The sequence below is a fragment of the Chenopodium quinoa genome, unplaced genomic scaffold (assembly GCF_001683475.1).
Source record: "Chenopodium quinoa cultivar QQ74 unplaced genomic scaffold, ASM168347v1, whole genome shotgun sequence".
Lineage (NCBI taxonomy): Eukaryota > Viridiplantae > Streptophyta > Magnoliopsida > Caryophyllales > Amaranthaceae > Chenopodium > Chenopodium quinoa.
In genome coordinates this window covers 6,089,774-6,104,498 of record NW_018744626.1, presented here as the reverse complement: position 1 = coordinate 6,104,498, position 14,725 = coordinate 6,089,774, and the positions used below count along the sequence as shown (strand labels likewise).

The window sequence follows — 14,725 nt, the reverse complement described above, 5'->3', positions numbered from 1 at the left end:
GTCTTGTTTTAAGGTGAAATGTCAAAAAAAAAAAGAAAAAAATAGTGGTTGGGAAGGTTATAGTAGCAAAAGCCATTGGAATTTTTATTTTATACATTGGAAAAATCCGTTTTGTTATTGATAGACCAGGAGAAAAAAGAATAACTCAAAGAAAGAAAATTAATAAGTTATTCATCAAAGTTACATTTATTCAATGACTAGAGTTAAACGAGGATATATAGCTCGAAGACGCAGAAACAAAATTCGTCTTTTTGGATCAAGCTTTCGAGGGGCTCATTCAAGACTTACTCGAACTATTGCTCAACAGAAAATAAGAGCTTTGGTTTCGTCTCATCGGGATAGAGATAGACAAAAGAGAGATTTTCGCCGTTTGTGGATCACTCGGATAAATGCAGCAATTCGCGAAAGAGGGGTATACTATAATTATAGTAAATTTATACATGATCTGTACAACAGACAGTTGCTTCTTAATCGTAAAATACTTGCACAAATAGCTATATTCAATCCAAATTGTATTTCTATTATTTACAATGAGATCATAAAAAAAGAAAATTGCAAAAAATACCTCGAAATGATTTAAATGAAGTTCCCCGGAGTTTATTCTCCGGGAGTATTAAAGTAGGAATTAGTCTGATAAAGTACGATAAATAAATAAAAATCAACAAATCCATTCAAAAAAAATTCCCAATTTTTATATTATCTTACGACGTGACAATCAAATTTCGATTTTTCTAGATTATCCGATTTTTTTAGAATAAAACCCCAATTTGCGCTTGAGTTCAGATTCAAATTTTGATTCAATTCCATTATCAATTAAATAAGGAATAAGTCTATTTTTTATTTATTTTTGGTTCTAAAACTCGCAGTTCTAGTAGTCGACTCGGTTCTTTCAAACTGTTTTTCATTATTAAGAAAAGGTAACAAAGATAAAATACGAGCTTGTTTTATAGCACTAGTAATTAATCGTTGTTGTTTCAAGGTCAATCTATTCACCCGCCTAGATAAAATTTTTCCTTGTTCACTAATAAATCGACTAATTAAACTCATGTTTCTATAATCAATTCGATCCCCCGATTGAATCGGGGGCAAACGCCTACGAAAAGATCGCTTGGATTTAATAAGGGGTCGCTTAGATTTATCCATAGTTTGTTTAGTTTATTACTTATACCAAAAATCCTATTTCTTAATTCGAATTTTTTTTTAGGTCCAGCCAAAATAGGATTTTCTTTGTTTATTTCTATTTTATATATTATATATAATAATTATGAAATATTGAATATGAAAATATATTTTCTAGTAAAAAAAAGAGTAAATAATATATATATTTCTTATATAATGAAAAATGAAAATTGTGCCTTTAATTTTGGAATTTTTAGACTTTTTTTCGCCCGGAAATAATAATTGTTGAAATGTTTACCATGGTCCCTAATACCATTCGTGAAATTAGGTGGGTGGAACCATCCAATTTGCCTTTAAACGACCTATTTATCGGTTAATAACTTGCACCGATTTCATTAACTCAAGCCTACCACGAATATTTGTGACAACAAATAATGATCATATATGGTTCCAAATGGCATTAAATGACTTCGAGATGTATACTCTAAAAATTCAATACTTTTCGACACCAGGCCCCGAATCCTCAAAAATTTCTCAAAAAGCGTGGATATTAAGCTTTCAATTTTGAAATTTTTGACCTTTTTTTTCGCCCGCAAATAAAAATTGCCGAATTTTTTTACCATGATCCCTAATATCGTCCATGAGTCTCATTGGTTGGGTGGAACCATCCAATTTGCCTTTAACGACCAATTTACCGGTTTACAACGTAAAATGGATCGATTTCATTAACTCAAGCCTACCACGAACATTTATGACAACAAATAGTGATCATATATGCATGGTTCCAAACATCATTATATGACCCCAAGATGTATCCCTTAAAATTTCAAGACTTTTCGACACTGGGCCCGAAACCTCCAAAATTTTTCAAAAAGCGTGGATATTAGTCTTCAATTTTAGAATTTTTTGACTTTTTTCCCCCGGAAATATAAATTGCCGAAATGTTTACCATGGTCCCTAATACCCTCCGGGAGTTCAATTAGGTTGGTGGAACCATCTAATTTGTCTTTAAACAGCCAATTTAATTACCGGTTTACAACTTACGCGGATTTCATTAACTCAAGCCTACTACGAACATTTATGACAACATATAATGATCATATATGGTTCAAAACGACACTATACCATAAAATATTATTACTTTTCTACACTGGGCCTCGAAATCTCCAAAATTTCACAAGAAGCGTTGATATTAGCCTTTAATTTTGATTTTTTTATTTTATTTTTTCGCCCGAAAATAAAAATTGCCGAAATTTTTACCATGGTCCCTAATACCCTCCGGGAGTTCAATTGGGTGGGTGGAATTATCTAATTTGCCTTTAAACGACCAATTTACCGGTTTACAACTTGCACCGATTTCATTAATTCAAGCTACCACGAACATTTTATGACAACAACTAATGATCATAAGTGGTTCCAAATGACATTATATGATCCCGATATGTATCCCATAGAATTTCAAGACTTTTCGACACCGGGTCCCGAAACCTCCAAAATCTGTCAAAAAAGCGTAGATATTAACCTTCATTTTTGGAATTTTTTGACTTTTTTTTTCGTCCGGAAATAAAAATTGCCGAAATGTTTACCATGGTCCCTAATACCCTCTGGAAGTCCAATTGGGTGTGTGGAACAATTCAATTTGCTTTTAAACGGTAATTTTACCGGTTTACATCTTGCACCGATTTACCGATTTACATCGGCCAATTTAATTAACTTGCTACGAACTCGACTTGAATCGAAATTGACTCAAACCTGTTTTAACTCGTCAAAACCCGAATTTAACCCGACTTGTTACTAACCTGACTTGAATTCAATCCGACCCGAATTTAACCCAACCTGTTACAAACCCGACCCGAAATCAACCCGACTTGTTATTGACCTGACCCAAATTAACCTGACTTGTTATTGACCCGACCCGAATTTTACCATACCTATTATTTACCCAGCCCAAAAATTCAACCCGATCTGTTACTAACCCGACTCAAAATTAACACGACTTGTTATTGACCCGACCTAAATTCAACCCAATTTGTTCCTGACCCGATTTCAAATCTCCTTAAATGCAAATTAGACCACATTATTATATATTGTTGATCAAAGAATTTTGTCTTGGGAGACCAAGTCGGTCCAGGCCAGCAAAAGAAAGGAGCATCATCCTCAAATTTAAGAGTTAAATATAGTATATATTTGTTGTATGGTCAAAGGAGATAATTTTCTTCCTAAATTATAGACTATAGTTCCCTAATATATTGCCATATATATTATAGTCAAAGGAAATAATTAGCTTGATAAAAATGATAATTATCTATTTATAGTTAGTTGAACCCGAATATGATGACCTGACTTGGAAATGACCCAACCTGATTGTAACCTGCAAATTATTGACTTGAACATAACCCGACTTGAATCCACTACTAGAAAACAGCCAAATTACGACGGAAATTTTTCGTCGGAAACACCTCATTTTCCGTCGGAACTGGTTGTCGCAATATACTTTGTCGGAAAAACGCACTTTTTCGACGGAATTTCCGACGGAAACCAGTCTGTCTGAAGAGGTTTTCGGACCTGGAAAATTTCGACGGAAATTCCGTCGGAAAATTCTCTAAAAAAACAAACAAAAAAAAAAGCCTACCCCCACTACCATTCACCACCGCACAACACCAGCCCCACACCAACCCACCTAACCCGTACCACCGCACAGCACCAACCCCACACCAGCCCACTGAAACCTCCACCAGAACCCTAAAAGATCCGACTAGAAATGGCAACGGATCGGATTCAGGTCGGATGTGGCTAAATCCGAATCCGATCCATATAGTAAACGGACCCTGGACTTGGATCCGAATCCGAGTCCGAATCCGAAAAATCCGAGTCCGAATCCGATCCGACTCGTAATTTTCGGATCCGAATCCGGTCCGTTATTCGGACCTCCGAAATGGTCCGAATATTTTTTTTTAGTTTTATTTTTTGTAATGTCATATACCTATAATTGCTTGTATTGTCATACCAATTAAAGTATAAACATAACATATTTAAATTATAAACTAAGTTACATAACAAATTTTTGCTACAAAACAAGCAAATAATTGTCCCAAGTTATAGAGCATATGCTTATACTCTCGGATTCGGACTCGGATCGGACTCTGTCGGACTTTGCATAGGGTCCAAGTCCGATCCACCTCCTATTCGGATTCGGATCTATTTTATCGGATTCGAACTAATTTTAAACGGATTCGAATCGGATTTTTTCCTTCGGATCGGATCGGATTCGAATCGAACTCGGATTAAACTGTCATCCCTAGATCCGACTCCTCACCTAACCCAAGCCCACCCAAACCAAACCCAGATCTACAACCCTAACCCTTACAAATTCGGCCAAACCCCCCAACCTAAGCAAACCACCCCACCACCCACCTAAAAACCACCACTGTCGTGGCTACTGAAAACCACCGTCACCACCAAAAATTAACAAAAAAAATTAAAGAAAAAAATTGATATCCCTAATCATTACCCACAAAACTCAAACTCCAACAACAACCACCTTCCACCACCAGAAATTTTAAAAAAAAAATCCAATAAAATAACAAAAAAAAAAATCAAAATTGAAAAAAAAAGATACATACCTTAATTCGACCACACATAACCTTCGAATTTGACCCGGAAACCTTTGTTTTAAGCATGAAGAGAGAGAATAAGGGCGAAAAGGATGAATATTGTTGTTGATGTTAATGTCGGTGATGGTGTTGTTGATGTCGGTGTTGCTGGTGTTGTTCGTTGTTGATGTCGGTGCAGTGGTTAGTGTTGGCTATGGTGGGAGATTTAAGGGGAAAGTAGAGTAGAGGAGAGATAGAGAAGGAAAACGAGATCGAAAGAAGAAGGAAAACGAGCAGGAGATTCAGAGAGGGGAGTGAAATTCAGAGAGAGGAGTGAGAACGAAAGAGAAGGGAAGGAGAGAGAAGAGGAAAGATAAGGAGACAGGGAGAAGAGGCGGAAATTGAACATGAGTGTTAGGGTTTCTAGGGGTTTATTTTAAAAAAATAATAAAAAAATATATTCCGACTGAAAATTTCGTCGGAAATTTCCGACAGACTAAAAATCCGTCGGAAAAAGTAATTTCCTACAGAAATATCCGTCGGAAATCACATATATTTCGACGGATTTTTATTCCGTCGGAAATTTCCGACGGATTTGTAGAATTCGTCGGAAATATCCGACGGAATTAAAATCCGTCGGAAAATTCGATTTTTCCGACGAAATATTTGGTCCGTTGGAAGTAGTCCGTCGCTATTTCCCTGTTTTCTAGTAGTGATCCGAGAATGACCCGACTTGGAAATGACCCAACCTGATTATAACCCGCAAATTATTGACTTGAACTGAACCCGACTTGAACCCGAGAATGATCCGACTTGAAAATGACCCAACCTGATTATAATCTGCAAATTATTGACTTGAATCGAACCCGCCTCAAACCCGAGAATGACCCGACCTGATTCTAACCCGCAAATTATTGACTTAAACCGAACCCGAGAATTACCCTAACCCATTTTAACCCGTGAAAACCCGAATTAAACCCGACCTATTGTTCACCCGATCTGAATGTAAACGACCTGTTATTAACCCGACCTAAACCTGACCAAAACCTGATAAGAAATATGACCCTACGTGACCCGACTCAAGCATGACCCAACCCAAACCCGACCCGCATAGGTTATGGAATTAATCTGAATTGACCCGACCCGAGTTGACTCGCCCACTACTCTTACCTGACCCGTTTACCCGAATTAACAACTCTACATACGAGTACAAAATATTTTATCATTTCTCTATTTTTCATGTTTCCTACTTTAATGATTAAAAGACTCACAATTTCACATACTATCTCTTTTATGATCTGCAATGTATTATTATCAAAATAAATTAATCATCACTTATCCCACTTACACAATATAAAATTAGAGGCTTAGAGCATATAAACACTCCTAAAACTCCATATAAATGCAAGTGATGCATTTAAAAAATGAGGAGGGACTATGTTTAATGATGTCCAAACGTTACCGGTCTTACGACCTCCATTACCAATTTACCATTAACTGCTACCTAAATAAATACCTCATTGAACATTTTTTTGTTTAATACACCATCCGTTTTAAAATGATGTTCCTATTAATCTAATCATCAAGACGAATCAAACTAGATCCCACATGACTATATTTGTTCTTATAAAATTAAGAGAAATTTAGAATAATTTTTTTTAAAAAAAAAAAGTCAAAGATTCCAAACAAAAACATCATTGTATAACGGAGGGAGTAATGCATGTATAAATACTAGAAATTCCTTGCTTTATCTAAGAAAAGGGGGAAACACGTTTATTTTTCTAAAGAATCAAAAAGAATTTCTGCAACTTGAAAAGTTAATTCAGTTGTAGAATGTCTTAGAACGAATTGGAAGATGACAGTCCTAACAATAAGATTAGCTGAGTAAAGGAAGAAGGAAAACATGGAAACCAAAGGAGGTTGAGATTTTGATCTTTGTTTAATGTTAGTGTTTCTTGGTTTTGACACCCCTTGAAAATATGCATTTCACAATTCCATTGAAAATGTTTTACATCAAATCAATAGGATTTTTGTTACACCTTTTGATCTTTAAGCTCTTTACACCTTAAGTTCTTTAATATTGTCAGTTATAAAGAAAACTTGCACGTCAAAGTGGAATCATAATGCAACTGAACCCTGTGGGCTTAAGTACTCCGTATGTGAATCTTTTTTTTTTTTGACAAAACTTATGTGAATCTTTTTAATGCAAATTCATGCAGAGTATTCAATATAAAGTCAACTACCCTTTCAAAATAATACTCCGCGATCCTACGACTAGTTTATTACAAGTGCAAGATTACAACTTTACATTATCAAATCTATGCCCCTACACATTGAATTTAATCTTTTCTACTTACTTTGGTGGAGCCTGGGAGTATGTATTAATTAAGCTAATAAGGGTCTATTCTCATACGTTTATTTTTAATTAAGTTCAATTCACTTCAGCTCTAATAAGTTCAATTCAGTTCAGCTCTAATAAGCTCCTAATTTCCTTCTCTTACAAAATATTCATTTCAGCTCAGTTCAACTCTAATAAATTCAGTTCATCAGTTCAGTTTAGTCAATGAGAACAGACCTAAGTCGTTAGGTATAGCCAACAAAACCCTGCTCTTATACACGTGGTATAATTCAATACGATCTAATGTCATCTTTACTATTTTATTAAAACCTAATTATGCAAGGTAAAAAAACTCTTGTTATAATTGGCCCAACATGTACAACACAATCATCTCCTTTTTAAACACAGTAAACATAAAGATCAAATAAAGTAGATTACTAAAGCTAAATATGAAGTATATACTGTATATTTGGTATTTAAATAAGCTGTAATAGCTACTCCGTACTAGCTAGCTTAGTATTATCAAAAAAAATTAGGGGTGTTCGCGGTGCGGTTTGGATCATAAACCACACCAAACTGCAAAAGTGCAGTTTGTAATTTTTTCAAACCGCACCAAATCGCACTGATAAAAAAAACCGCACCAAACCGTACCGTAAAATGCGGTTTGGTGTGGTGCGGTGCGGTTTGCGGTTTAACCGTATTTTATCAAAATTGTAATTATTCTTTTTAAAACAAAACTTTTATTTTATTTTATAATTATTAGTTTATAATTCTACTATTAAACTCTTTTTATTAACCTCTAATTAACTAATAGTCAAAGATTAGCTCATACATTTTAGTTCTTTTGTATAATTTTAATGAAAATTTAGCATGAAAATCGCAAACCGCATTAAAGTGCGGTTTGGTCTCAATATTTTTGGAAACCGCACCAAATTGCAAACCGCAGTTTGGTCATTTTCAAAAACCGCACCGCAATTTTCAAACCGCAAACCGCACCAAACCGCAAAATTACGGTTTGGTTTGCGGTTTGGTGCAATCTAAACCGGTACAGCCCTAAAAAAATTATTCCTCAGTTTATAGCCTAGCTAATCAATGGCTACTAGCCAATAGCCATTGATTATTGAATTCAAATTTCGGAAAGACATGAATAGTTTAACAATCACAACCAGTTTAATTTGCTGTATTTTGAAAATGCATGGTATTGAAATATCCGCTAAATTCCGTTGAACTTGAGCAATAGATTTCATAAACTGGCCTTTCTCAATCTATGTACATACACAAGTACTAAATTTTACAACATGAAGCCGTGTGTTTTATTATTACAAGCTATAATTGCACGTCGTTTAATATAATGTGTCTTGCTTAGAGTACGTACAAAGCCATGAATTGATCATAATTCTTGAACTCTATAAATATGATCGCTTATTGAGCTTAAAATGTACCAAGACACAGAAATATACACATATATATCTTACTAAAAACAAATTTTACGTACACAAAATGACTACAAAAGTCCTGTTTGTTTCTTTCCTTGTCCTAGTCCTAGCAACTGATGCCGCCTATGGGGGTAGCATTCCGATCTATTGGGGCCAAGGTCGTGAGAGTACTCTCAGCCAAGCATGCTCGACCAAATTATATTCACATGTTAACATAGCCTTTCTTAGTAAGTTTGGCAAAGGAAGAACTCCTATGCTAGATCTTGCTACACATTGCAATCCATCAACAGGTGGTTGCAGATTTCTAAGTAACGAAATCAAGTATTGTCAATCGATTGGGGTAAAGGTCTTACTCTCAATAGGTGGTAATGGCGCGGATTACACCTTGAACTCTCCAATTGAAGCTAAAGACCTAGCAAATTATTTGTGGAACAATTTCTTGGGCGGCTACTCTCGTACACGACCATTTGATAATGTTGTGCTTGATGGGATCGACTTTTATATCCAAAGTGGACCAACAAAGTAAGAATCATATATAGTAACGTGTTATTACTTTTTTTTAATTGATTGAATCAATTACGACTTATTAAAATTATTTCTTGTTTTTTATTTTTTTTTTATTACAACTAAATAATTTATACAATCTATTACATACAGTCATACACTATACATAGAAAGTGAGGGATAGCTAAAGTGATTAGAGCTTCCCTCCTGATCCCAAGAAACCTAGAATCGATTCTCATCACCCGCCCTTTGAGGCTCTCTAAACACCCAAAAAAAAAAAAAAAAACATACATCAAATAATACATATATTACCTTTACCCCTTTAGTCCTTTATTTCTAAAATATAGTTTGTATTGATGCAGATATTATGACCTATTGGCGCGTTATTTGGCTGCCTACAACACAAAATCTCCAAGAAAGGTGTACCTAAGTGCAGCTCCTCAATGCCTCATCCCAGACAAGCATCTAGATGCTGCCCTAAACACGGGCCTTTTCGACTACGTTTGGGTTCGATTCTTTAACAATCCTTCATGTGAGTACACTGCTTGGAATAAGAAAAACTTCTTTAAGACATGGAATTATTGGACATCAATCAAAGCAAGAAATGTGTTCTTAGGGTTGCCTGCATCCCCTAAAGCCGCCGACACCGGGTTTATTCCGGTAGATGTACTAAAGTCACAAGTGCTTCCTGTTATTAAGAAATCTCCTAAGTATGGAGGTGTGATGCTTTGGTCAAGGTATTCGGATCAAATTGAAAAATACAGTCCTTCCATTAAATACTACGTTTGATGAATTTGTGAATACTCACAAATTTATCAAGAAACTTTACGTTACTCATGAATAAGCTAAAAGGATGTGTGTACGTAATTTAATTACGTGCATTTTTATGTAATGTCGTTGTTTTCATTTTATGTATGCATGTAGTTTAACATAAATAAAGAATTAAAGAGGGTGTAATTATAAAATGGGAGGAGAGAATAGAAATACTTCTCAATTTCTCTTCTCTTCTCTTCGTATCAGTTTATATCAACATAAGCTTGGTAAAATAGCCGATATAAAATTATGTATGTATTTCAATTAACATTAATAAAACTTAATAGAAGTATTTCTCTTTTATATGGAGTGCACTTCATGATATACTGTATTAGAGTATACGTTATTGTGTAACTTTCCGTATTTATATCATTACACTTAATTATATTGGCAAATAGCAATAAAACTTTTAGGTCTTAACTAGCATAGTGTCCGTGCGATGCACGGTTTATAAATCAAATTATTAAACCCGTAGGAAAAATAAAAATAAAAACAAAGGTAATTCATTTACTATTAAAGGACTTGTACTAATGGTCAATAAAAAAATTAAAGGAACGTTATTTGAATAGTATTTTATGTTATTTGAATTTCTTTTAATTTTTTATAATGTTATTTTATTAATTGAAAAATAATTGAATAATACTCCACATAGCTATATAAGAAGTGGACTAATTTATTTATATCTCCGGTTGAGAAAAAACTAAAATTTTCTTATCATACCATCCGCATCAGTGGCTACAATCAATCTAATATATACATGTTTTATTTACCCGTTGCACTCATTAAATCTATAGACACAATAATAACCTTATATTTGACCTACCAGAACATATATTTTTCTAAGTTAAGCATTGTGCCAAAAACTATATATTATATAATAGTCATATATATAACCAACAGCTGATTAAATATAGTATACGACACAAATACCATGTATATAGGTATGGATACTGATAGTTTTATATAAATAAAATATTGGGAGTATATATTACTAAGATTTATCCCTAACTTAATTATAAAAAGGTTAACAAAACTCTTATAATAGTGCATGGACATTTATATATCTAAAAATGTTCTTTTTACATATATTTTCCCCCATTTAATTTTAAATTCCTTAAAATTGTCTCTTGAATTCGCTAAATTGATTTAAAAGGTTATGTTTATTTCAATATTTAAAGACATTTACTTTACTTTGTATATAGGTATGGATACTAATAGTTTTATATAAATAAAATATACGGAGTATATATTACTAAGATTTATCTCTAACTTAATTATAAAAAGGTTAACAAAACTCTTATAATAGTGCATGGACATTTATATATCTAAAAATGTTCTTTTTACATATATTTTCCACCATTTAATTTTAAATGCCTTAAAATTGTCTCTTGAATTCGCTAAATTGATTTAAAAGGTTATGTTTATTTCAATATTTAAAGCCATTTACTATTTTCATTTCCTTTTGTTTTAATTTTTCTATTTAGAATTTATTAGACTATTAGGTTTCAAGATCGAAGTCAATATCTTTTTACCGTACAATCACTAAATCAAAGTCGCTCAACTAAAGTTTTGGACATTGCATAGCTACACAACATCCAACACATTTAATGATTACATGCAAATAATTTTAATAAAACTACGCATTCGATATAAGTTATTAAACAATTTAACTATATATACATTTTCATAGGTTTATATCTTTCATATTAACAAAAATTTACAAATGTTATTATCATATTTTGAAAAAAAAAATTAGACTTTGGAGTTTTGTATAAGATAGATAAAGGATAAGTTAATTCCCGTCATATATGCATTGAGTGTTGGATGTTCAATCCGGTTCACCCTTTGGGCTAATCCAGATTTGAGGATCAGTTCTAGGTTATTAGGTTCCACTCCCCTTCCGATTGTTGTTGCAGGGGAGCACACAGGTCCTCCCTACCAAGTGTAGTCTCAATCACCACTACACCAACAACCAATTGGTGTAGTGGTGATTGGGACTACACTTGATATGGAGGACACGTGTTATAAAATATTACATTATATACATATATTATAAAAAATATTATATTATATACGCATACTATTATAGTTAAAAGTATTATTATGTATAAAACAACATAAATTATTGCACGTGATTGTTGTATATCTAGTATAGTACATGAGCAATGCACAATTTTTAAATCAAAATGTAAGTTTTTCTAAAAAAAAATTCATAAGTAATAGCATTGTTAATACGAATATTACAATTTAAAACATGATTAATAGTTATATATAATACATTTTATATCTATCCCTTTTCCGTCAATTGTCTAATTCAATTTAACTTTTATTCTTCTTGTTTAGATTGGTTATTGGTTCAGTTTTTTTTTTTTTTTTTTTTTTTTTTTGCAACAAAAACAAAAGGTCATTGTAAAAAACATTGTATAGAAAATGAAAGGCCGATTAAAATTAAATTTATGTTCAAGATTATGTATTTTTTTCCAAGACAACATTTCGGCTCAGCATTCAGTATTTGTCAAGAAGTACAACAAACGATAAAAGTAATTTTTACACTATTTTGTATCTTTATCAAAAACTTTTGTATTCATCCGATTACTTGAATTGAATTTAGGATAACTTGTAGACTATTCTGGGTAACCTTTATCAGTAAAGCATAAATCACTTTCATTCATTACAGGGTAGCTTTTATAATAGGTGCACAATATTTTATTGTACATCTGATTTTTTTTTTAAATGTTTGTATTGATTTCATAATTGACGTCAAACTAAATATTAAAAAGCAATCGGTTTGAAAATGCGGTAAGAAATGAAATGTCACCCCCAACCCCACGGGGGAGAGTTTTCCCATTATCGATTTTATTTAATTTTCATAAAAAATAATATTAGCCTTTCAAAATACGAAATATTTGTTTTCTTAATTATGCCACTTTAATCATATTGCTTTAAATTAGTTATCATTCTGTAACTTAACTATAAATAAAGATTGGAAAGATTTTATGGATTATTTGTAGTATTGGAAAGTATATATTTATTATAAAAAATTACAGAAGGTTTTGTATAAGTCTGTTTCACGTGAGTCCACCACCACCAGCGAAAGAGCCCAAACCCAGACCTTAATTTTAATTGCGGCATTAAGAGATCGAGAAGCTAAGCAGCAAGCCATTGATGAGTAAAACATTGAAGTTCGCCATTAACCTTCTGTTAATATAGTAAAAGCTCGAATTTCGAGTAAAACCATTAATGAGTAAAACATTGAACTCCGCCATTAACAGCTCGAATTTCGAACTCCGCCATTGAACTCTGCCATTGATGAGTAAAACAATTGAGTAATAGCTTGAATTTCGAGCTCGATTTGCTTTTGATGTAGAAATGTTTCTTGAACTCCGCCATTAACAGCGTCAACCACCTGCTTTTGTCGCTTCCTTCTTCGCTGTCTCTAATCAAAAAAATACTAATCGATTCAAATTACATGATTTCAGCAACTAATAATGTGAGTTGCAGAGAAAGATGATAGAGATGGTGGTTATTGAGGAGAGAGAAAGAGAAGAAGGAAGGAGGGGTTTCAATACCTGACCATTATACTCTAATTTCTAATATATTTAACCTATTTTCTGATATTTACAACATATTTTATGACAATTATAAATTTATAATATGGTATATGATATTTATAATTTAATAACTGACCATTATAATTTAATTTCTGATCATTATAATCTAATATCTGACTATTATTATCTAATTTATGACCTCAATTTATTTTTTTTCTGTTTGTATGACCGGACTCACGTGAGTCCGTTCAAAACAAAACTTTTACAAAAAATTAAATCAATATTTATGTTAGGAAATCATGAAAATCTTATGCATGTATAGAAACTTGCTTTTATTGTTTGTGAAGTTTAACAAAAATAACTATGCTTGAATATGTAAACAGTAATTATATAGATATATTTTATACATAAGATAAGCCAATGAGAGAGTGACATTTGTCATCCTCACATTGAGGCGCTTGTCTTTTAGTATAATATATAGATAAGGCCAAATTAATACTTATTGCTGATCTTAGTGCTGATGGGGAGGACGATTCAACTGAGATTTAGGAGATTGATTGTAACCTTGTTTTGACTTTTTAATTATGTAATCTTAATGGATTTCAATTTATTTTAAAACACCATCCTAGTTTCAATGTGATATACTGGTGTAAATATGTTATTATTTATATTTTGCAAAGCCAAGGTTATGTGTGACAATAGCTTATAGATCGTGATATAACATGGCTATATGATTTTTACCGATGTTCGTAATGTTTTTCTTATTGTAGGTTGTCATGGCCGGTGGTGGTCGTCGGAAGCTGGGACATGCCACCCCGAGAGATTTGTTTCCGTCGACAAGCCATGCAAATACGGAAACTTCTCAGGAAGTTACCCCATCCCCTAAGCCAGGTGTAGGTGGTTCTGGGACGTCTACTCAGGTTCTTGAGACGTACAGTAACTCTCCCATGGGTGAGGTTCCTACCCCCGTTGCGAGAAGGACTTTGCACCCGACGGGGTTATGGTAAGTTACTCATGGTTATCTTAATTTGCATTCCAACTTGAACAATCTTGGTTAGATTTGTATGTAATGACTTCATTTGTTTGCTTATTGGTACAAAGGTTCGATGATAACACCGTGAGCACCTCCATTACAAATATTTTTCAAGCACATTGGCGCGAACCATGGCTTAATTATGAAATGGTTGACAAGGATACTAAGACCCACTGGTGGAACTCGTTTACGGTATTATAAAACCCCCAAGTTTAGTTTACTCATCTAACTTTGTTGTTTTTTGGTTATTTATTACAATAAATTATTATACATTTTATTTTTCTTGTTTGCAGAAACAATACCTTTGGAATGTTGATCTTGATGCCCTCGTGAAGAAG

General features: G+C 33.1%; 1 protein-coding gene and 1 long non-coding RNA gene across 2 annotated transcripts; both read left to right on the top strand.

Annotated features, from left to right (window-relative positions):
- The first annotated feature begins 8,550 nt into the window (after positions 1-8,550).
- On the top strand, positions 8,551-9,840 carry LOC110700823 (hevamine-A-like). Its single transcript, XM_021878409.1, has 2 exons — positions 8,551-9,008; positions 9,353-9,840. The coding sequence occupies exons 1-2, from the start codon at positions 8,551-8,553 to the stop codon at positions 9,777-9,779; spliced, it is 885 nt and encodes a 294-aa protein (XP_021734101.1). The 3' UTR covers positions 9,780-9,840.
- Positions 9,841-14,296: 4,456 nt separating this feature from the next.
- On the top strand, positions 14,297-14,699 carry LOC110700822. Its single transcript, XR_002507284.1, has 3 exons — positions 14,297-14,357; positions 14,456-14,579; positions 14,681-14,699. It is a non-coding gene; the product is annotated as an uncharacterized LOC110700822 (long non-coding RNA).
- Positions 14,700-14,725: the final 26 nt, after the last annotated feature.

What these genes read in the sequence shown, in the direction of transcription:
- LOC110700823 (XM_021878409.1), top strand. Translation starts at nt 8,551, where the DNA reads ATGACTACAAAAGTCCTGTTTGTTTCTTTCCTTGTCCTAGTCCTAGCA. An exon ending in ATCCAAAGTGGACCAACAAA is followed by an intron (nt 9,009 to 9,352) that starts GTAAGAATCATA and finishes GTATTGATGCAG; the next exon opens with ATATTATGACCTATTGGCGC.